This window comes from Anolis sagrei, chromosome 1 (assembly GCF_037176765.1).
Source record: "Anolis sagrei isolate rAnoSag1 chromosome 1, rAnoSag1.mat, whole genome shotgun sequence".
NCBI classification, from domain to species: Eukaryota; Metazoa; Chordata; class Lepidosauria; order Squamata; family Dactyloidae; genus Anolis; species Anolis sagrei.
Window position 1 is genome coordinate 265,109,865 of NC_090021.1, and position 24,916 is coordinate 265,134,780.

The 24,916-nt window shown below is 38.6% G+C and overlaps 1 protein-coding gene and 1 long non-coding RNA gene across 4 annotated transcripts in view; one reads left to right on the top strand and one right to left on the bottom strand.

The window, feature by feature from the left end:
* Window positions 1-24,916, bottom strand: part of NAV2 (neuron navigator 2) — a 282,686-nt gene that overhangs the window by 150,694 nt on the left and 107,076 nt on the right. For 2 of the 3 annotated variants that reach the window (XM_060765681.2, XM_067462702.1), the window contains exons 4-7: window positions 12,588-12,660; window positions 8,583-8,889; window positions 5,454-5,522; window positions 1,017-1,174 (exon numbers count right to left, since the gene is read on the bottom strand). In XM_060765681.2, the coding sequence (XP_060621664.2) occupies window positions 1,017-1,174; window positions 5,454-5,522; window positions 8,583-8,889; window positions 12,588-12,660 (607 nt within the window). The remainder of the gene's footprint in view (window positions 1-1,016; window positions 1,175-5,453; window positions 5,523-8,582; window positions 8,890-12,587; window positions 12,661-24,916) is intronic. The other variant, XM_060765628.2, reaches the window with a different exon arrangement.
* The window catches only part of LOC132769075 (uncharacterized), a 109,939-nt gene continuing 96,545 nt past the window's right edge, over window positions 11,523-24,916 (top strand). Inside the window, exon 1 of the long non-coding RNA XR_009630791.2 lies at window positions 11,523-11,609. This is a non-coding gene — a long non-coding RNA (uncharacterized lncRNA). The remainder of the gene's footprint in view (window positions 11,610-24,916) is intronic.

The following is a 24,916-nucleotide window of genomic DNA, read 5'->3' on the forward strand; positions in this document are numbered from 1 at the left end:
TGGAGACACCCCACTGATTGTTTTTTTTATTCCTGTTAATCAAAACTGGCTTTCAGTTCAGTGGTTTATGTTTAAGTCAAATTTTCCTAGGTCTGATAATGTCTCCTAAATAACAAAACAAAAATAACACATATGCACTGGTGCTGAGCTTTTCATTCAAATAATTTGTGTGCATGCTAATGAGAAAGGTTATAAAACAACAAAAGGATTTGCTTCAATTATGCTGTGCCAAAAATATACACTGCATGGTTGTAGTCAACTGATTTCAAGCAGTAAATATGCTACACATAAATTGTCAGTGCTTCATTTATATTTTTCTCTAGAAACAAAATATATGAGATAAGAGTTCATAATAATGCTAACATGTGCGAAGAATTGCTTGAAACTTCTTAAATGTCACCTGTGAAGAATACAATAAGACCCTCATAACCACAGAACTCATATTTGTGGTTTTACCTATCTGTGAGAGCAAAATGATCTCTCTGGAAATTTGATATGTCTTCCAGGCAATTTAATGGCTTTCAGTCAGACCCACTAACTTTGATTTGGCCAGGAACATATCTTTTTGTCCATAGGGACTTAAGAGTGACTTAAAATGGTTGCAACCGGCTCTTCATAATCCTGTTTTCTAACAGAGGGCAATATGAGGGAGACACACAACAAAGAAATTGAGTTAAGGATGTGCTTATCCAGTCTTAGTCAGAACCTTTCCCTTCAATCCCACCTGCAAAGCTGTTTTCCTTTCTCTCATGGGTTCCCAAACAGGTTTCTTGTTGGAAACTTTAGAAAAGCACAAGGGAGGAGAACTTCTGGGGAACATGTTTCCAAGCAAAAGAGCCCAAGTGGATTATGGGAAGAAAGCAGAGCAAATAAAAGCATGTAAGGTGGCATGCAAGTTATATTTCAGCTTCAACAAAAGTAAGCTCATGTTTAAAATTGCTTCCCTTTGACTGAGTTTGTTATGCCCTGCATTTACAATACATCAGTCAGAATATTATGTGCATCAATTCACATACCTTTCTCATTGCTGTTTGATAGAAGGGATGGTGGACTTGTGGGTTTGGATTTGTCGTAGTTGTTAAAACTCTGGCTGCGCCGGTTGTTGGCACTAATTGGACCACGGGTTTTTGCTTCGCTGCCTGCAGCTGAAACCCTTGTGGTTGGACCTGGAAGTCTATTTTCAAGGTAAAAAGAAAGAAGCAAATGTTTGCCAGATAATACAAAGAAATACAAACTAAATTCATAACAAATTAGGCACAGGAGAAAGGAACACCTCCTATAAAAGCCAACTGCCCTGGTGTAGAGCTCCGTCTATCCCTCTGTTCACCTGCAGCTCCAGGCCAATGGCTTTTGCAATCAATTCAACTGAAAGTACTGACTCGTTCAAAGAATGTACAAGGACTGTTCTGTTTTACTGTGGCCAAACTATAATTTTTTTCAATTATTTGTATACTGGACCTTTTACATAGTCAATTAATCACAGCCTTAAAATTACTAAATAGTAATCCAGAATGACTATGCTTCAAGCCTGATGACATTTTAAAGGCAGTTTAGAATAGATCAAAATCTTCTACAAATTTATTGACCCAACTATGTTTATGTGCATTGTAAACATAGATAATGAAACACCAGAAAGCCTTAAAAATATGAGTAGGACCCACTGTTAGTATTTGAGCTAATACTAGATCTATATTCCTACCCCAAAGTCAAAGATTGCAGAGTTAAGATATAGGACTCTAGACTGTAGGAATGCAGGATATTCTTAAGAATTAATACTTGCAAAACATCTTGGATTCAGCAGAGCTCAGTCCCTGTTAAATTTGCTGAATATTAAAATGTGGTTCACTGTGCTATGCTTTAGTTGTAAGATTTAAAAATGAAGAAGATCATCCTGGATAGAGCCCATCATACTAATGCTTATCTTACAATGACTAGCACAGATATGCAAGTGATTTAATGTAAAGTAACAAATGTTTTACATATATTCTACTAATATGAAATTTTGTTTTTTTTCTTTTAATTTCTCAACATAGGACTCAAAAGTGCTTGAAATAATCCAGAAAATTAACAGGTTAAAACCAATAACTCTTTTTATTAGTATGCAGTTTCTTTGTTGACAATACTGTCAACTAACTAGCAACACTACAAACCTTTGTTACTCCAATTGCACCTTTGTGGCTGGGAAGAAAAGGCAGTTAACAATGCTTTTTCACACACACACACAAAATCACAGATTAAGCATAGAAAGGAAAACTATGGGGAAAGGAAACATATAAGTCTTGGCAGATACATGCACATGCTTATAAAGCTGGAACATTTGAGAACAACTTAAAAATATATTGTTCCTCATTAACATAAAACACTTAAAATGGAGAATTATATCACACTTGCTTTCTTGTTTCCTTAAAGATAAACACCTCAGTTCCCAAACACTTGAAAAAAAGAAACAAATGAATAGCATTAAGAGGAAAACAAAAGCCATCATCACAAACACATAGAAACAAACTGGAACACAAAGAATCAAGGAAAAGGTTAAGGAAGATAAGTAAGTTTTATGTTGTTGTGAGAGATGCAGCACTGATAAGGCAAGAACTTTTATGCAAGCTTCGTTATCACGTTCCAACAAGGTAGTACTTGATAACTACCGAGCAGAAGTGGGGAGCTTATTTTTCTGTTAAGGATCAAACTCCCTCAGGAATCATATGATCACAACGGATTGGGCTTAAGCCAATGATGGACAGAGCCCAGGGATTTAAAAAATATGCTAATTCCATTCTCTTCGCTCTCATCTTTTCTACTTAAAAGTCACTTTTGTAGAGACCTGACCTGATCAGCTACAGAGGTCCTTTGAATCTAGGCTAAGAGCCTTTTGAGACCAGAGTCAAGTCCCAAAGATGGTCATAGCCCCACACATTTTCCTCAATTTCCTGTGTAGAGGTATAATTATTCTAGTCTAGAAGGAGCTGCTACAATTATCTCCTGGAATCGTGCAGGGATGTGGATAGCTATACCTGCAGCAAGTGAAATTGGTGGCTCTATTGGGAGATAAGGCCCAGCAACACAAGACACATGCATCTACTTTCAGCATATAATAAATAAAGCATGAGGTTTTCTCAGGAAAACTGTCTTGGATGAGGGACACACAGGAGATGTATCTCAGTCACTTTCTAAACACAGGACAGAGATATCTAGAGGAATATGATTAATACTCATTCTTTGAGTCTGGAACTATAGAATTGATTTAAAACTTATCCCCATATTATTTTAAGGATTATGAGGAACAAGAGCAGGAGTTTCAATCCTCAGAGAATGTGCAAGTGAATGTAGAAGATTCAGTATATGGCATGATCACTGCCAATCCTCAGAGAAGATGTGTGATGGTGGTAGAGGACCCTCAGTCAAGGGAACAGAAGCAGTTACTTGCAGATCTGCATAGATGTTTTGAGGTGTTCTGTCTCCTTAAGGCAAAAATTCAGATGAAACATGGAGGCTGATGAGACTCATCGAGCCCCCCTCCCTCTTTTTTGTCCATGTGGGAACCAATGAAATTGCAAGGAATAACCTTCAGGATGCCATAAGGAGTTATGGGCTCTGGGTAGGAATCTAAAGGGCCTTGATGCACAGATAATTATTTTGTCTCTTCTCACAGAGGAAAGACATAGTCCAGGAAGGGAGAGAAAAATAGTGGAGGTAAATAACTGGTATTGCAGTGGCATCCATTCTGATGAGCATTTTAAAAATATGTCAGCTTTGTCTATTCACAATGAAATTCTGAGCAAAGGACCCTATATTTTCCACCTCAAGCAAAAAAAGACGCTCAGAAAAGTTCAAGTTAATTATAGACAAAAATGTAGAATTGTGTACCAATGGTGTCAAGCAAATTTGCATCTACTCCTTTCCCGATATGTGTTCTTCAATATTGTAAATCTCCAATGTTATGCCCAAAGTGGCTCTACAGTTGATCCTAAACCTATTGATCCACACAGAATAATATGTTTAACTATAGAGAAATAGTGTCAACCCAAAACACAGTCCCTTGAAGCATAGTGGAAGCTGGTGCTTCTTCCTCAGTCCAGTGTAGAAAACAGTTAAAATGGCAATCCAACATTACTGGTATGGTATAGACTTTCCAATCCATCACATGCAAGCTGGTTTAAAGCATCTACGAATGCTCTGTGGTATCACAACTCTGCCCTCCAGTGGAGATGAAACAGTGGAGGGTTCACATCATTTTCCCTCTGCTTCACATGGCTCCTTACTCTCCCTAATGTTAGAGAGCATTATAGAACAGGCTGCACTTCTGGCCCCATCCCTGGCATCAAAGATGTTGCTGACTCTGCCCCAATAGGTCCCCATGCTGGCATGAACTTGTAAACTGGTGAAAACATGGATGAACACATGGTCATGCAAAGACTTCCAGGAATGCCAATTGTAGCAGGATCGTGGTATGGAAGACTGTGCAGGAACTCCTGCTCACACATAGATGTCAAATGTCCACATCACAGATTGAGGGGCAGCACTTGTCTGGGATTGTGGGTGGGATGTGCACCCTGCTTCATGCTAACTTTCTCATTTCATAGAGTAAATGGTGTCACATTCATAGAATTCATATGAAGGATGCTAATTTGCTATTAAAGTTGCTTTCCATATTCGCTATTACCTAGAAATTCATAGAATCATAGAGTTGGAAGAGACCTCATGGACCAGGCCAGTCCAACTCTCTGCCAAGAAGCAGGAAAATCACATTCAAAGCACCCCTGACAGATGGCCATCCAGCCTCTGATTAAAAGCATCCAAAAAAGGAGCCTCCACCACACTCGGGGCAGAGAGTTCCACTGCTGAACAGCTCTCACAGTCAGGGAGGTCTTCCTAATGTTCAGGTGGAATCTCCTTTCCTGTAGTTTGAAGTCATTGTTCCGCATGCTAGTCTCCAGGGCAGCAGAAAACAAGCTTGCTCCCTTCTCCCTATGACTTCCCCTCACATATACATGGCCCTCATCATGTCTCCTCTCAGCCTTCTCTTCTTCAGGCTAAACATTACCAGCTCTTTAAGCCGCTCCTCATGGGGCTTGTTCTCCAGACCCTTGATCATTTTAGTTACTCTCCTCTGGATACATTCCAGCTTGTCAATATCTCCTTTCAATTGTGTTGCCCACAACTGAACACAGAATTATTCATATTCACAAGGCTTCACAAGAAACGAGTAACAAATTCAGAAGACATTGCTGTAAAATGCCCTGAAGCCACAAAAGATGATGAGGTATAGATATAAAAATACACATATACACAAAGCACAACACTACATGAGAAGAGTTCTTTCTGCTTTGGTAATTCTTAAAACAGTGGGTTTGAACTGAAGAGGAGGAATCGGTAAGGTGAGCCCTAAGACATGCAAACTGAGGTTATTGCAAGGAGGGTTATCCATGCTTTGCATTAGAGGAACAAACGCTAACCTAGAAGTCTTTTTCTGACCGAGAGTGAATCGGATGATTTTGCTTTGAGATGAGTCCCTGGGTGATGCACTGCACAACAAGAAAGAAAAAAGTGGAAGATGCAAGTGAGTAAAGAAGAAACATTCACACATGAACCCAACATGAAGACAAAGAGTTTGTGAAAAGAGATTCAGAAAGAAGAGGGGAATAAATAAATAGCTCTCCATGACCCAATAAGCTGTTTACCTGCTCTTTTTTGGGGTTTATCAAAGCAGCAACAGTGACAGATGCAGCATATCCATGCAAATTTATTTCAAGCTCATAAGAAAAGATTCTTTAAAAAACCCATAGACCAGTGCTTCTCAACCTTGGGTCCCCAGATGTTTTTGGCCTACAACTCCCAGAAATCCCAGCCAGTTCACCAGCTGTTAGGATTTCTGGGAATTGTAGGCCAAAAACATCTGGGGACCCCAGGTTGAGAACCACTGCCATAGACAAATGTATTTTCAGTCTATATCAGGCATGGGCAAACGTCTGCCTTCAGGGGTTTTCGACTTCCAGCTCCCACAATTCCTAACAGCTAGTAGGCAGTTAGGAATTGTGGGACTTGAAGTTAAAAAACACCTGAAAGATCAAAGTTTGCCATGCCTGGCCTATATGTACATTATCAGAACAATGTAATTTCCACAGGATGCTAAAATCAGATATTCACTATGCCAGCAAGCACATTTCAATGATTTTCCTAACATGGCAGGTTGAACATGTTTTTTGCAGAGGAACATTAACTCTGCTATAGAGCATGTGAGTTGCACATAGATGGTTCAGGTTCAATCCTTGGTATTTCCAGGTAGAGCTAGACAAACTGTCGCCTTCCTTTGTACGTTGTTACAGTAACTAGATCTTTCCACATGAGGGCACTTCCCAATAAAAGGTACACCATGTAAAAGTGACTGAATTACTGCTTTGAATGCTCTTATCGTTAGAAAAAAATATAGAGTAATTAAGTTTTGAAAATTTATTCATTATAGCTCAATATTTGTAATACCTACTTTAAAACATAAATGAAAAATATGAGTAATTTTGAATGGGAAAAAACAATGAAAATTTTATTTCTTATATTGTGTTGTCTGCCTAAAGGCACCAAAAATCCATCTGGTCTTGGAAGCTAAGCAGGGTCAGTTCTGGTTACTACTTTGATATGAGACTACTAAGGACTAGCCAAACTAACCACCTCTGAGTATTCCTTGGTTATGAATAACTTACAAAATTAATGTGTTTGCCATCAATGGACAAGCGGCTTGAGCTAACGTATATATACACTACTATGTTACAAAATTATGATATATTTTAGAAGGTCTATGGGTTACAGAGATGATAACAAAAATAAGCTATTAATTCAGCAGCTTATATATATTTACAATTTCTGCAGTTAAGTCAGTGAACACTGTAAGACTGAATAATTAATTTATAACACAATTAAAATACAAAAAGGTCAGATATGTTTCTATATTAAAAGTGATATGCAAATGTGTCTTATGTAAATGTGGGATAGAATACAGATTAAGTATTCCTTACCATAATAATAATAATAATAATAATAATAATCTTTAAGAATAGCTGGATTTGCACATAGGCAAATAATGAGATAGTTTGGCTATGAGACCCAGATCTAAAGATGAAATTCATTTATGTTTCATATACAACTTATACATATAGCCTGAACATAAATTTATGTAAATTTTTAATACATTTGTGCCTGAAACAAGGTTTGTGTATGCTGAATCATCAGAAAGCAAATGTGTCATTATCTCAGCCATCCATATGGACAATTTCAGATATTGGAGTATTTTGGAATTCTGGATAAGGGATGCTCAACCTGTATAGGATTTTTAGAATAAAAACATGATTTGAAGATAATGCCATAGTAATAGGGGCATCTATTTCCAGTGACCTAACATAGCAGAAATTATACATGGCAACTAAGTATCGTGACCCATAATAGATATAAGATCTTGGTCAGATCATTCACCAGAGTCACTGTATTCATTCACAATGAAAGCAATGGCCAGAATCCAATGGTATGACTGGAAATTCCCAAAAGTGCAAACAAGAGAGCGTGCTCTCTTCCTTATCCCATGCCTTAAAAGCTCTTTCCAGAAGAGTCAAAAAGCTTCTGGAGCAGGTGTTGATTGCTACAGATGGCTAAAAAGGCAAGAGGGGAGGAGAAACCTATGAAACTACCACAAGCACTACCCCCAAAAAGAGATATTATTGACTGAGCATAGAAATATAAAAAATCACAAGAGTGCTGTTTATGGAGCCAATATGCATGATGCAGGAAAGAAGGTCTTCCAAAATGTATGGTTAGTGATCCAGCACTTTCACCATTATCTTCTTGACAGATTCATCACATCACAGCTGCTTTGGAAAAAACACTCTTCCTGGTTTTTTTCCCTCACTTCAAAAAAAAAAATAGCAGCAGTTTGCTATGATGAGGTGATTCAAGTGGGAAACACCATTGGGGTGTTTGCGTAGTGTAATAAATAATTATTTTCCTCAAGGCAGGTTCAGAATTGCTATCCTAAAGGGATTTGTCCCTACATTCTCCAAAGAAAACATTGGATGATAGTGTCTTGTATCCTCTATATCTCATGTAGCTATAGATTACCCACATATTTACAGTTTGACCTTATTAATACATCTATGGCTATGTCTGCAGCATAATTCAGACATAACTGTGTAAAGAATAACACTTAAGGGCCACATGCACCCAGAAGCAGGCATCCCCACTGATATTCCTAGCAGGAATATAATATACACGGGGATCTTGCAAACAGAGTTCCTTTTCCTAATCCATTATCCAATTACTAAGGTCACTCTTTGAAAGATTGAATTTAGTTAACCTTTCACCAATTTTTCCACAAAAAGCTGTTCAAAATGGATATTTTATTTCTATTACCTACTGCCAGACAGCTATATTTTGTTCCATCTCCATCCTAATGCCTTGATTGTAAAAGATTTTCAAATGATTTTCCAGAAAACTGGATGGCCTGTTTGCCAGATGCATACACTTCTAGCAGTAAGATGTTATTTTGGCATTGTGAAACATTATATTTAAGCAGGGGGAGAAATTTGCAGAAGACAACCCACCTGGACTGCATTTCTGGTTGTGCTTTTAGCTGAAGGTGTGGCGGTTGCTGAGGTTGTTGGCACTGGATCTGGGGTGAAGCTGGCACTGGTTGCTGGGACTGCTGCTGCTGGTGTGGTTGTTGCAGTTGCTGTTCTTGGAGTCCAACCTGGCAATGAGATGGAGACCCTACGTGCTGGGGAGATGTGGGGGGTGGCTGAGATGGGTGGTGTTGTGAATGCTGTTTCAGAGGCTGTTGCTGCTGTTGCTTGTACCGTGATAGACTGAAGAAAAGGCCTAAGATGGCCTTTAAATTCCCATTCCTGATTTCTGCAAGACAGTTTCGGGGGAAAGGCATTTATATCAGCACTCTTTGCTCATTTGGTAGACTTGATTGCTTGGACTTAATGCAGATTTCCTGCATTTTCTACCAAAGTTGACAAAAATGGGCATTGGCCAGTAAATTAAACAAAACAAAAGATAGGGAAGAACCTTGACATCTCTATTGTTAGACAGAATGTGGTGATAGTTGCCTCTAGGCTGCTTCAAATATACACATGTCTAATATTCTCAAAAATGGTACACATGTGCTTGTATGTGCTGCATGTAAAGAACAGTATCAATCAACACAGACTGTGAGTTCACACTGGAGGCTACTTCTGGGGGAAAAGAAAAAGTTTTTTTAAAGAATTCACAAAGACCATGATCTGTCTTAGAAAATAAACTAGGGAAAGCTTTGACATACCCCCATTTTGAAAATGAAAATATTAGGGGGTCACAGCATCTCATCTTACCTGGCAGCCATGTAAAAAAAAAAAAAAGCCCAATTTATACTGGGTAAATAAAGAATTCTCCTCATCTTCAGAAACTTGGTGCGCTTCATTTAAGACAAACTCCAAATATTTGTCAGCAAGGTAGCGAGAATGATATGCATAACAACACAGTTGTTTAATATGGCAGTTAGAAATTCCAGTATAATTCGCGTTGTGGTGATGTAAAACTTCAGCATTACAGTTTAATCTTTCAAAATTTAGCCCAAACTGTGTAAATGGAGTAGCAAACTGTTCCTGCAGTTTGTTGAGTGCAGACTTTAGCTCTTTAAAAGTAAGCCATAAACTATGCTTCAAAGAAGCCCTACAGATGTATTTCTTGTTCTCTTATCTCAGGAGATGGACTGAGGTAATTCACCTGGCGCCTTGCCACTGGACTTTGTACATAAAGGGCACATCTACCTCTTTGTGATTTGCCGATTAGTGCTGTCTGAATTACTTCCTCTTACTGCTCCCTTCTGTCTTGTGTGTCTGCTTAAATACACACACACACACACACAACACGTTTCAACTGCGTGAGTATCTAACCTAGTCATTTCCATTTTGGCTACAAAAAGGGTAGTTTTTAAAAGCTGAAAACAAAATATTGCCAGATGTTCTGGTTTTTGAGGGCAGGGAGAGTTTCTTCTTTCAATTTGGTGTTTGGAAGCTTCCATGCTATGAGATTCCTGTTGTCTTGGTTCCCTCAATTGCTTTTATCCCCATTTTTTTATTTTAAAAGCTCATTTTTTGTGTCCTATAGTCAAACCACTCAAATCTTGACTGGGAGACAAATAAACCCATAGAGAAAACTAGCTGAGAAACCCAGTAATAAGGCAAAAGGAAAGACACAAGGATGAAGAACCATGTGAAAATGTGTCTTCACTGTTCAAAAACGGAAGGGGGGGGGGATTTTTTTTCATGTAATTTCAAATCAACTTATCAGGTGTGAATCAGTATATTTTTATGTCAAGACATGTGTGCATTTAATTCAAAGCTCTTTATATCATGCTCAGAGAGGGGGGGGGGGGGGACAGAAAGCACCGACTCCCTTGTTTTGACTAAAGAATCCCATCCTACAGAACAGTGTCTGACATATAGCATTCTTACATCAGGCATAAATATAATCAGCCCAAGACATCTAGAAACACAGTATAATTATCCCATTGACAGAAGAACCTGGGATTCCCCCAGTAAATGGTGCTTTAATGCCTGGAGCAGGATATTCCATTTGCTAGCCGCCATCTGGAAAAGGAAAAATATTTCCTACTTTTGTTTAAAGAACTTTGGTAACCTGTCGCACTTCTCTTTAAACACTTTGGCAGTTCACATGCACTTAACTGTGATACTTAACTATATTGTCATGCAAAGTAAAGAGCAGCAGACTTTGCTGACAAGGTAACTACGAGCTACCTTGTACACAAGAAAAACTGCATATTTTGCAGTATATTCAAGCTCACAAAACTTGTCTCCCTGACAAATGACCAAGAAGAAAACTGTCTCACCTGTCCAGTCGCTAACTCTGAGTATTGTGCAGGAGGTGTAAGGTAGAATACCTGGCAGTAATTTGACTGCCATTTGCCAAGGTGGCTTGTACTGGTTTGCTCTCTCAAATATGAAAGTAAAATATCAACTTGCCACCAAGATAAGCATGCAAATATTTTTTGGCGCTAATCGAAGTTTGAAAATGGAAATATTCTTGCTAAACTGACATAACAGGAACAATATCCTCATTGCTGCTGGTTTGATGATCTTTTGTATGCGATTGTTGACTGTTGTTATTATTGTTAGTCTTTTGTATGTTTTATTGTTGACTGTTATTATTGTTGCTAATCTTTTGTATGTTTTGATGACACAGTATTTATTCTAGTGTGTAAGTCTCCTTAAGTCTTAGTTTTGCAAAAAAGACAGGCTATAAATAATATAAATATTATTTATAAATATAAATGAAGTATCTTTATAACATACAAAGGACTGACATCAAAAGAATATGAAACCATTAATTAAAACTTTAAAACAATTTAAAACATACAATTTAAATGTGAAAAATAAAAAGTAGCACAATCAATATAATAAAAGCAACTACTTCAAAACCCTTTCATGAAAACAGAATTGTCATAGGACTGTCAATTTTTTTATTTTTTTTATTTTTAGAGGGGACTTTGCGTGCCGATGGAAGACCAGCAAGGAAGGGGCCATTCTAGGTTCCCTAAAAAGGAAGGACCAAATTCCAGGGCTAAGGTAGGCAACTGTGGAGGCTGGGGAGGGGGCGGGTGTTGTTCCTCATAGAGGTATAAGGACAAACCCACTGCATTTTGATTCAGCTGTTTTGAGGAGCAGAAAATTTGTTGAAAATATTTGAGGAGATGGGAGCTCTCTGTTGTCCAGGCCCAATCTCACATCCCTACCAGCCAGAGCTTGGTCTATCATGATCACATCCTCAAATTCAGTCTGTCCTGATCATATGCACAAATGGAAATGGAGAAGAATCCAATATTGGGTAAGTTGGAGCTAAAGTTAGATCTGTTACATGATTTTATCTTGGACCAAATCTGGGTGATTTTTATCTGCAAAGTCTCCCACAAATTCTTCACAGTTGGCTGTTGAGTGTTTTTCATCTCTTTCCGAGGGCCAGAATGTTATAGACCTCAGACTGCTCACAGCTGGACATATCCCTGCAGAAGCTATGGTGACACAAAAATAATTTGGTTGCTGCCACACTACCATGAAGTTGACTTTCATATAGACTTTCGTCTGCTTTGTGTTTCCAGATCTTCTTCCAATATCTCTCTCATTTTTGCCTCACTTGTTTCATCACCAGCAGATCCTTGAAAAACTTGGATTCTGGTTTGGTTCTGCTATCAAAGGGAAACCTCAGAAGTTACAAAATGTCCTTTTCCCATTTCAAAGATCAATTAGGCTTTTGACAGAATCATCTGCTAAATAGACAAGTGTAATTGAGAGCTTTTCTGCCTACACATGAGGAGTGTCTTTAAAAATTACTTCTAATTAAGCAGATAAAAATTACAATTTGCGTACAATACAATTTAAAGTTTACAAGATGTTAAACCACTATGGCTATTAGTTCTACTCTTGCTACTATCCTCTGTCAGACAAGTCATGTAGTCCTTTTAACTGCGTTAGTATAGTAGCTGGTTTTCAATCCTAAGCAAACCCATTTCAAATGCATTATCACCTGAGGAGGGGAAATTAACTTACCTTCAGCAGACAGTCCCTGTATGTTTATTCCTTTGGCAGCCAAGAAACTCAGGCACGCATCTATGTTTTCAATCTTAAACCGAAAGAAAAAGAGAGTTATATGAAAATTCATCACAATCATATTTTGGCTGCATGTGACTGTACATGTAAAACTGGCTTTTCGATCTATGTCAACCTCCTCACATATTAGGTGGAATCTATGCTTATACAGCATAGTTTTTCCTCCCCCCCCCACCCCCATTTTCTAAATTTCCTCTATTCTTCTGAGGTTATGGCATGAGGAAAGAGGTATCTGTTCTGTGGACAGGTTTGGTTCAGGTGTCTATCACTCCAATCCTCCACTTGGCCAAACACGCTAGATACGTTTTCCAACATGGCTTTTTTCCTGAAAAGTACATAGCATTCTACTTATCTCTGCCTGGATCAGCATACCAAATAAGATTCACATCCCTGTTGTAATAATAAATTGATCAGAGTTATCAATCCTTATGTTGTACTGCTTATTGCTGAGTCTAAGGTGATCTTAAGCACAACTAGAAAGTGGCTTTCATGACATGGATAAAATTACCTGAACCACATTACGAGCTCCTGGTTTTTAAAATATGGTTTCCAATGGAATCAGAGGCTATTTTTACTCCCAGATGAAAAATGGCATTACTAGAATAGAATCAAATATAACCTAACAACATTTCTTCTAACTGCTGGCTGAAAATAAACAGGGGCATCCCATTTGTTTGATGTGAAAAGCTGGACAGCTGGCAGAAATTTCCAACCAAAGAGCCAGTAGAATCCAAGAAAGGAAACTAGAAACCTCAACTAGAATCCAGGGTATGTTTACTCACATAATTCTCTAGATGTTGTGAATAGCAGCTGATTACTCAGAATGACTGTTGTTTCACTCATGGGCCTTTTTCATATCTTAAATAAATGAAACTGAAATAATTAGAAAATGGACTAGGTGGGATTTTGGGATGCTCTTCATGATATCTAAAAGATCAGGACAGTTGCCCATTTTCCTACAGAAAATAACAGAAGTATCTATGTTTGTTTATTGAGGAGTAATATTTTTTCATAATGTGAAGTGACTCATAATGCAATTGCACATTTAATTAGTCCTTCATGTTGATATACAAAATATTGATTTTCATTATTTAAAAAGGGATATCTTTGGTTATAGTGTAGAAACATGGGAAGAAACCAGATGTAGAAAAGATGATGATTTTTTTTCTTGATATCTCAACAAGCCATATTTTAGCCTAAAAGTATTTTATGGTCTTCAAGGGATTACCACTTTTAAATCAACTTGTAAGGAGTCTAAAAAGAGTCTCTTGAAACCTATGTCTAGCAACTCCCAACCCATTTTAAAGTCTTCATGTTCAAAATAATAACAGTAAAAGTAAAGAATTTATCCTAGTCCAATCTTGTTGTGCTAGTTACTTACTTATTTGACAAATGCATTTATACAGTAAATTGCTTCCCCAATATGTACCAACACAAAGAACCCTACAGACAGTAAAGGCTTTGGACACAGGAAATTAATCCAAGCTTCATAGTATGGGATCAAAAAAACAGATACTAAGTTTCTCTGGTTTCAGCTGGGGTCCAAATTCCTTTCATAATCTACAAAAAAATATTAAACTAAATATCCACATTTCACCCTCAAATAGCTCGGTGTTTATCTGTATATTTTTGTGTATAAGTGTGTAGGCATGCACACAGATTTCAATTTGACCATGCAAGATTGATACTTTAAAAGAGAGATGACAAATTATTGCCATTTAATATATGTTTCTTTGTTGGCTAGACCCAAAACTATATTTGGTAAAAATTCAATTTAACAGAAACTAGCCTTCTTAAGATGTGCTTACAGGCTTATAAAAGCAACCAATGAAGATTTGTACTGGGACAAGTATAAGCTATAAAATCTTTCTAGCTTTGTAAGTATGTCTGGCAAATATCACCAATCACAGCAGAAAAATAGATTTAAGGACATTTTATGCAGACTCTTCTTGGCCTTCAGAGCTACCACTATTTGTACCGCGTTGAAAATTCAAATTCAGACACTCTATATCAAAAATGTAGACGTTAAATATTTGTTACATATAGGTCCAAATTATGACATGATCCAAACACTCTATCCACAGGGGAATCAGAAATTGCTGATAAACAGCAGCATGCTAGTACTTCTTCATTAGGACTAAGAATCCTGAGGTCTTCCAGGAGTTGTTGGACTAATTCTTAGCAGACATTAACCAGAAAAGTCAATGTTAAAGAATGCTGGGAATTATAGAACAACAGCAAATGGAGAACTGCATGATTCCATATTCTTAGGAGTGTCTCAACCAGTGATAATTATGTAATTGTGACCTGTAGTTCTCTATGAAAAATATGTACTCTAAACCCATCAGTCTCTCCCTTGTCCTACCAAATGCCCAAGATGTAACATTAGGACCCAGAAAAAGCAATCTCTCAAGAATCTGGGACTGGTCAGAAGCAATGAAAAGCTAGAATGGTATGCCAAAAATCCTGACTGATCTATCTGACTACTGAAACATCACAGAACTATGTAGCAGAACTGTCAGGTCAACCTCACCTCCCATATTTCTGAGGCCATTCCTGCATTTGAATTTATCCACTGTGTTGAAATGCAGAGGGAACCACCCACTGACGTCCATCTTCTGGGATGGCCATCCAGCTCATGCCCTTTCTTTGTTCCACACCACCCCCACCAGTCTATCCCCATTTTCTTCCATTTTCTTCCGTTTCATGCACTGCAGAAACAGAATCCTATTTAGTCCCACTGGAAATGCCCTTACGTCATGTGATGCCTCCATGGGACTCTGCTTTTGAAGCGTATAGAAACAGAACCCAAATTGTGTTTTATGAAGTCCCTATAATTATTTAAATTCTGACCAAACAGGGCCTAAATTCATAAGGGGCAATCTATATCAGAGTCAATTCACAGGAAATAATAATAATAATAATAATAAGTTAAAAAACAAAGTATGGCTCCCCAGGTGACAGCAGGATTGAAGAGAAACAACTGGAAAAGCTGACACGATATGACGATTTAAAGATTGAACTGCAAAGACTCTCGCACAAGCCAGTCAAGGTGATCCCAGTGGTGATCAGCACACTGGGTGCGGTGCCTAAAGACCTTGGCCTGCACTTAAACACAATTAGTGCTGACAAAATTAACATCTGCCAGTTGCAGAAGGCCACCTGAGTGGGGTCTGCATGCATGATTCACCGATACATCATACAGTCCTAGACACTTGGGAAGTGTCCGAGGTGTGATCCAATACAACAGCCAGCAGAGTGATCTTGTCTGCTGTGGACTCATCTTCTTGTGTTTCTAATAATAATAATAATTTATTTCTAAACCACACTCTCTCCACAGAAGGACTCAGGGCTGTTTACATGTAAAAAGGCAAGCACCCAATACCTCAAAATAATAATACAGAATAATGAAAAGTAACAACAGAAAACTTGCAAGGAATTAAGCATCGAAATAAAATAAAAGCAAAAACTATCCATTAAGACAGGGGTCCTCAAACTAAGGCCCAGGGGCCAGATGTGGCCCTCCAAGGTCATTTACCCGGCCCTCGCTCAGGGTCAATCTAAGTCTGAAATGACTTGAAAGTACACAACAACAACAATCCTATCTCATCAGCCAAAAGCAGGCCACACTTCCCACTGAAATACTAATAAGTTTATCCTTGTTAAAATTGTTCTTTTTAATTATTTTAATTATTTTTATTTTAATTATTGTATTATTTTAAAGTGTTTTTGCACTACAAATAAGATATGTGCACTGTGGATAGGAATTCATTCATGTTTTTTTCAAATTGTAATCCGGCCCTCCAACAGTTTGGGGGACTGTGATCTGGCCCTCTGTTTAAAAAGTTTGGGGACCCCTGCATTAAGACATAAAAATATAACAGAATTGACAGTGACCATGTAATGGTTGTTTAACTAATGAGACAACTAATTAGCTGTGTAACTAATGTGACCCTTGCGGAAGACTCAACTGCAGAAAATGTACAACTTAGAAAAATGCTTTATTGAATATATATATATATATATATATATATATAATCTTGATTCATGAACCACAGTTAAGCTGGAGGCTGAGATTAAAAAGCAATCAATGTTGATTCAAGTTTTACCATTAAATGTAGTAGCCTCTAAATAAGGTCTATTGTATCCACTGTCCTCTTAAATTCTATTTTTGTATCTCTCTCAATGATCAGAACCTAACTATTAGCATCACATTACTTTCTGGAAAACTGTTTTACTTCATAACATTTGAGTGGAGTCCCCAAATATTTTACAAATCACAAAAGGGCAGGGCATCAGTGAATGTTTGCTCTGTATCTTAGAGACAGGAAAAATACCATCTGTTGTGGCAGTTGTCATGGTATCATTTTCCTAGGAATACCCAACACAACAAGTTCATGTAAATTATGGGGAGACCAACTGCTGCCTCAGGCAAACACAACAGCATTTAGTGCAAAACAATGGTAATGAAAATTACAAACGACATAAAACAGAACTGTTAACATAAAACTGTACTAGTTGGTGCCCAAAGTATTTGTTCTATATGTTTACCTTTTAATAAATGACAACCACTAAAATCATTAAAACAGTCAGCAGGACAGTGGCCAGCAAATTTCTTCACATTTATTTTCTGAAACATTCTTAGGACTTAAAAAAAACACTATATACCACTTCAAGTACTATTTACAGCAAACAACATGACTCAGATGTCAGAAATTGTCATCTCCAAACACAGCCTCTTAAAAATGTTTAGTGTTGTATTGACAGCTTCCACCAACCAGTTTGGAGAAAAAGGTACTGTCATGGAGAATGTCCTGTTATCTCACTGTCTGATGTCAGTGACTCTCAAGCCAAGACTACCCCTGGTGTCTTGACTTCAAGCAGAGTCATGGAGGCACAGAATCATATAGTTAAGCAGTTGGAATGGGGCCCATGAGATCCCTTACTCAATGCAGGAAGTTCATATAAAATAACCCAATTAGATAGCTGTCCAGTCTTTTTTTGAATGTATCCAGAGAAGGAGACCCCACCACCTCACTAGGCTGATCTTATAAGTTCTTTAAGTTTTATAACTTAAAACCAACAGACCTGGTCCTACCTTATGGGGCAGCAGAGAACAAGCATGCCCCTTCTTCCCTGGGCCCTTCTATACATGGCTAAAAACCCAGAAGTAACTGGGTTAAAAGGCAAGGTGGCTAAATGATGTTTAACCAAAGTATGGGTGGAATCGGGTTAGCAGTTGAAAAACACATGTTTAAAAGGTGCACTTAAAACCCTATTCTGTCTGAAAAATGTGCACCTTTACATGACTGTATATCTCCACAGTCATGCAAAACGCATGCTTTCTTTCCCTTCCCACAGTGTGGACTGTTCCAGTGAATGGGCACTTTTTAAAGGCCTGAAACAGCTGATCAGCTGATGGAGAGGTCAAAAACATAGAACCACAGACACACAAGGAACCATAATGGGAAAGCAAATAGAACTCTTTGAAACTCTTTCTTTTCAACTTTATAATATTAAAGAGAGCTTAAATTAACAATTGGGGGAAGAGAGAGATCAAGTTGTTTTAAAAAAATAATCATGTTGTTATACGTGATTATCATATGCGCACATGCAAATCTGTTTGTGTTTACATTAAAATATTCACATGTGTGCATATGAAGCGATTTTTTTGAAAACAAACTTCAGCCAGATGTCCCCTGTCTACCCTCTATCTTGATCCACTATAAAGGAAGGCTGTGAGAATGGCTGGAGATCATATCCCGGGACTGACAAGTCTGTGTGTGGACCTGCTGTCAGGTCCTGGGATTTTTTGTCCTAATTTAAAGTGCACATTTTGTTGCTGTCTGGAAGCACCCTCTGTGACAACCTGTGGAAAACCACCTTGAGTCCCCCTAGGGGTGAGAAAGGCAGTATATAAATACTGTAAATAATAAATTTTAGATTAGGGGTCCCCAAAATAAAGCCTGTTGACCAAATGCAGCCCTCTAGGGTCAATTACCCACACCCTGCACAAAGCTTAAAACTTAGGGTCACCCTAAGTCTAAAACAACTTGAAGGCACACAAAAACAACATCCTAATTGACTTGACTATCTCATTAGCCAAAAGCAGACCCACACTTTCCACTAAGATACTGGTATTCACTTTAAATATTGTATTATTCTTTCATGCTATTTGCACTACAAATAAGATATGAGCACTGTGTATGGGAATTAGTTGATATTTTTTTCAAACTATAGTCTGGCCCCCCAACAATTTGAGGGATCATGAATTGGCCCTCAGCTTTAAAACTTTGAGGACCACTGATCTAGACACTTAAGGGTGCAATCATATCATCCTGTCTACTCTTCACCACTCTGGGCATACTCAATTCTCTAATTTTGCTCTCACAGTTAAATTCTTAACTCCTTTTCATTGCCCTTCCCTGAAACTGCTCAAATGTCTCTGCTGTTGTTGTGTGCCTTCAAGTTGTTTCTGATATAAGACAACTCTAAGGTGAACCTATAATGGAGATTTGGTGGCAAGGTTTGTTCAGAGGAAGGGGGTTGCCTTTGAGGCTGAGAGAGTGTAACTTGTTCAGTGAGTTTCTATGGCTGAGCAGAGATTCAAGCACTAGTCTCTAGAGTTGTAGTTTGAGATTTGTAGTCTAGTGAGGCACCAGCACTCTTTGGTAGAAAAGACTAAAGACCTTATAAAACTACAACTTCCATGATCCCATAGGATTGAACCATGTCAATTAAAGTGGTGTTAAACTGCATTCCTACTATAGTGTAGCTGCATCCTTAGTCACAGTTCATGATCTGCCTTGTAGCTGAGATTTGTGCCATTAACCTTGATATTATTTACTCGTGAAGGAAGGTAGATAATTGAATCAACCCTATAGTTCTGCTTGTGTGGAAAGAAACCAGCAAATCTTGGAAACCCTTTTTTAAACTTCAACTCAGAATTTTCCAGCCAGCAAGGTCAGTTGTAGAGCTGAAAGTAACTTTTCTAAGCTCTAAAAACATGTAATGTATGAATCAGATGGCAGTTGATATTTCAAACTTAATTATTTACAATGTCAGTGATATTTCTTAGATTTCTACCCAAGCCAAAGCAAACACAAGACAGTTTGTTGATTTGCCAAAAGGATATTCTGTGTTTCCTTTTATCTTTGAACAAATTTGGCTGCCGGTTCTAGTTTTCAACAGCCCTGCTATTCCTCTTTTTGCACAGAGTAATTTTATAGCACAGCACCGGAAGAGAGGAGGAGATGTATGCTGAAATCAAGGGGTTTCTTTACACATTGACAGAAATAGCATCAAAAGTAGCTGAAAGGTGGCCAGAATTATCACACTGTTGAATTTCAGCACAGTTCTAATCTGTATATTGCACATCCATAGAAAGGGGCAACTACAGGCAGAGAAAAACTTATCAAAATAACAGGCAACAATAAGAATTCTTGCCTGCTGCTGTAAAAGTCCATTTCAGCAACTTTAAAATAATCACAATTTCTGTGTTTGCTTTAGTTCTATAACCTCATATCATGATTTGGATCTAAGGTTTCTATCCATTGTTAATATAAATTTCTCAAAGTAATAATACAATTCAATTGCTTTAATCTGGTAGGTTGTTAGTCTCCATGACCTTCAGATAACTATAGTCAGCCCTCCACATTTACTGATTTGACTTTTGCAGATTTGATTAAAATGTTCTTTGTGAATATCTAGTCAGTGGTTCTCAACCTGTGGATCCCCGGGTGTTTTGGCCTACAACCCCTAGAAATCCCAGCCACTTTACCAGTTGTTAGGACATCTGGGAGTTGAAAGCCAAAACATCTGGGGATCCACAAGTTGAGAACCACTGATCTAGGTCCTCTGTTGCCATTCTTGGGTCAACTTCCAGCAGAGGTTGACCACAGAGCCATGCTGGGAAACCTAGAGATTCCTAGAGATGTATTATCTCAGGGTTTTAATTTTTTTATTCATGTTTTTCCACTTTCATGGGGGTTCTATGGCCCTAATCACAGTTAATGACAGACTGTACTTTATTTTGCAGATGATATTCATGTCAATGAACAGAAAATATGTCCACTGGATTGAACCCCAATGTGCATTGGGGAGGTATAGTAGGTTGTCTTCTGTAAGATATATTCAGTTTTGTGTGAAGGTCTATACAGCACAACAGTGGTCTCCTGTGCAGAGTGTTCACAGCATCTTGGCCTTCCATTTATATAACTAACTAGCTTGGGGACCCGGCGCTGCCCGGGTTATTAGAGAAAGTGGGTAATGGCGGTTCTGTATGCCAAGTTTGGTCTTTATTGGTCATTGGATGACGGTTGCATTGTTTTCAGGAAGTGAGTGAAGGTACTTGAAGTCCCATCATCCATGGTCCACCCTCCTCCAAACAGCAGCAGGATATAGAGTGGGTCATGGGGGCTCTGTGTGCCAACTTTGGTCTTTATCAGTCATTGGGTGAGGGTGGCAGTGGTTTCAGTAAGTGAGTGAAGGTACTGCAAGTCCCATCATCCAAAGTCCATCCTCCTTCAAACTGCAGCAGGATGCAGAGTGGGTCATGGGGGCTCTGTGTGCTAAGTTTGGTCTTTATCGGTCATTGGATTAGGGTCGCAGTGGTTTCAGTAAGTGAGTAAAGGTACTGCAAGTCTCATCATCCATGGTATGCCCTACTCCAAACCGCAGTAGGATGTAGAGTGGGTCATGGGGGCTCTGTGTACCAAGTTTGGTTTTGTTCGGACATTAGATGAGGGTTGCAGCAGTCTTGGGAAGGGAGTGGAGGTACTTCAAGTCCCATCATCCATGGTCTGTCCTCCTCAAACGTGCACCAGGATGTAGAGTGGGTCATGGGGACTCTGTGTGCCAAGTTTGGTCTTGATCTGTCATTGGCGAGGGTCTCAGTGGTCTCAGGAAGTGAGTGAAGTGACTTCAAGTCCCATCATCCATTTCCATATTTTTCCAAACTGCACCAGGATGTAGAGTGGGTCATGTGGGCTCTCTGTGCAAATTGTGATCCTGATCCATCACTGTTGGCAGTTGTAATGGTCTCAGGAAGGGAGTGCAGGTATTGCAAGTCCCATCGTCCATGGTGCATCCTCCCCCAAACCGCACCAGGATGTAGAGTGTGTCATGGAGACTCAGTGTGCAAAGTTTGGTCTTTATCGGTAATTGCATGAGGGTTGCAGTGGTCTCAAGAATTGAGCAAAGGTACTGCAAGTCCCATAATCCAAGGTCTATCCCCGACCAAACCACACCAGGATGTAAAGTGGGGCATGAGAGGTCTATGTGCCAAGTTTGGTCCTGATCAGTCATTGGATGAGGTTAACAGCGGTCTCAGAATGTGAGTGATGGTACCGCAAGTCCCATCATCCATGGTTCATCCTCCTCCAAACTGCAGTAGGATGTAGAGTGGGTCATGGGGGCTCTGTGTGCCTATTTCGGTCTGTATTGGGAGTGTTCTGACCCAGCCCCCGGCCTTTCCTTTCCTCTCTTTGTCATCTCGGAATGTTGGGTTTGAGGCTGGCCAATCAGAGACCATATGCAAATTTCCTTCTCATGTCCCCGTTTCTTCCATGAACTCTTTTCTCCACCAGGGGCTCCTCTTGAAGCTGGCCAATCAGAGACCATATGCAAATAGCACCACTGCGGCAGCCAATCCGAATGTTGGAACTTTCAGGCTGGCCAATCAAAACGCTGGCACATACTCCTCCCGTCGCACCGCCACACATCCGCCACATACAAGTTTTGACTTTTATTATATGTATAGATGTATGTCTGTAGGAGGGTTATGGCTAGAATATCAAAACTGACATACCTCATGGAGAATCTGGCTGATGTCGGGAATAGCAATGTTTAAAATAAGAAAAGCTATCTTGCTCTACTGTTTCTGTATTCAATGGCAATTTAGACTGTACAGCACAACTATACTGACACACTGAATTGCCATGACACTGATTAACTCACATTTCAACCAGATTATAGGTATATTTGTACCACACAATTATATCAGCTTGATACCAATTTAAGTGTCATGATTTCATCCTTAGGTGTCATGGAATTTGTAATTTTAGCAAAGTTCTTACAATTCCTGCTACATAAGTTGAATGACAGTTTCCAAGGCACTGTTACTTAATCCTCATTTGCTGTTCTCAGCAGACAATTCTAAAGATTGCATTGAGATTCAAATTTCAGGGTGCCTTAGGATGGAGACATGACATGTACACTGGCATCAAGCTAATACAACTATGTAGTATAAAGAGATCTTGTATTTAATTTTTTTTTGTCTTTTTGTGTCCTTTAATTACATTTTTCTGCAACATACAGACAGACGGCTTACACTATACAATTGTTATGTGCTTCATCAGCTTTGTAAAAGAAGAGTAGGAAACACTTGGCCACCATATGTTTTGCCCTACCATCTGCAAAGCCATTGGTAAGTTAGGATTTTGTAATTAGAATTTCTGGATTTCCCACCTTTGTTATAAAACGCTCACAGTTTTAGATCTTTTTTCTAGGGAAAGAATGCTCAGAAATGTGGAGCAGCTACTGAAAGCCAATTTTATCCCTCCCTGCCAGATTTTATTGTGTGTTTGTTCACTCCTCTCAGGAAGAAAAATAATCTTACTTCCCTTCCTTTCATGGACATACTTTACGTCTTGCCAGGATATTTTCTCTATCTGTTTAATGTAAAGACATTATTTTAACTAGGAATTAAAAAGTCTAGCTTCTATGAAAATGGAAGATGTCTATGTCTAATGCAGTTCATGTACAATAGTGGAATAATCATTAGAAAATACTATTAGAAATATATAAAATTGGGTTGAAGAAAGACTGGCTAAACATGCTGGAAAGCCTGAATTCTAATTCTTCAGCAGAATGGAGTCTTTTTCATCTGTTCTCATCTGTTTCTCATCTGAGTTCATTTCACGACAGTGTGGAAGACATGCATGACTTGGTTGTTTCACAAAGCAGAGTGAGACCAATGATAAGTGCATCCCTGCCTGCAGAGCTGGCTAGTTGGCTTGCTTCTAGTGCTACTACCTACTTACTGGCCTCTGTGAGCTGCTACTACTTCTGCTGTGACATTTTCAGTCACATGGATTTTTTCAACAGCAGGACAGAGCTCTCTGGAGTAGCTATCCATGCCTTGTTGCTCATTCAGTGGTTTATGAAAACCTCTGCAGTTTCTAGGTTTAAAGACCTCTCCTGGGAACATAGTCAAAACTGCCTCATTGTATCCTCAATGTATCATTTTGATCTATCTATCTGTCTGTCTGTCTATCTATCTATCTATCTATCTATCTATCTATCTATCTATCTATCTATCTGCCACACACACACACTCAACGATGTATGTTCAAGTCATCCTAGAGGCCTAAATTCTCCAGCCTAGCACTCCTGCTTTAGAAATATTTTATATGTAGCATATTAAAACACTCACTATAGAGTTGGTCCTCCATGTCCACAAGTTCTGCATAACTGGATTCAACAAACCACTGCTCAAATTATTTTGCCACACACCAAGCATTAAACTGATCTGTGGGCATACTCTGCTGAAGCTTCCAGCCACAGGCTCTGTCCACTGTTCCTGTGAGTTGTTTGCCATTTTATATAAAATATGTTGTTCTGCCATACTATTGTATACAATGGGATTTGAGCATCTTTGGATTTTGCACCCACAGGGGATCCTAGCACCAAATGCCAACAGATACAAAGAGCTCTCTGTACTAATTTGTAGGGAAAAATGCCTTTTTCATTCCTATATCAATAACCAGGGCAATAGAACAACCAATTGTCCTATAGTAAGTATTTTTAAAAATGTTGTGACATAATTAGAAGTAAATGATAAATTTGGCCACAGAAAGAAGCCAAATAAATGTTTATTAAGCCATTCAAAATATGTTGAAGTCTAGAGTTAAAAAAACAACAAGTAAAGCCCTGATTATTTTTGCCTTGCACTGAACCCTTTGTTGAGTGTGGCTCACTTTTAATATGGAAGCGTGAAAATTGTCAGTACTAGGTGTTTTATAAATAGAGACCTATTTGAATGGTCAGATCTATGTAGGCAGAACCACTGCTATTTATTCCAACCGTTTTGTCATTAAGTCAGATGGCTTCTGTGGCACGAAGGCTTACTTGCTCTCTCACTATATATTGTTTAACAACAGGGTGTCTTATTATTATTATACATATGATAAAGCATACATTCAGGATTACAAGTAGACAGTTTTGAGTTATGTAATTATAAGCAGATTTTTTTCTAATCATGTCTTCAT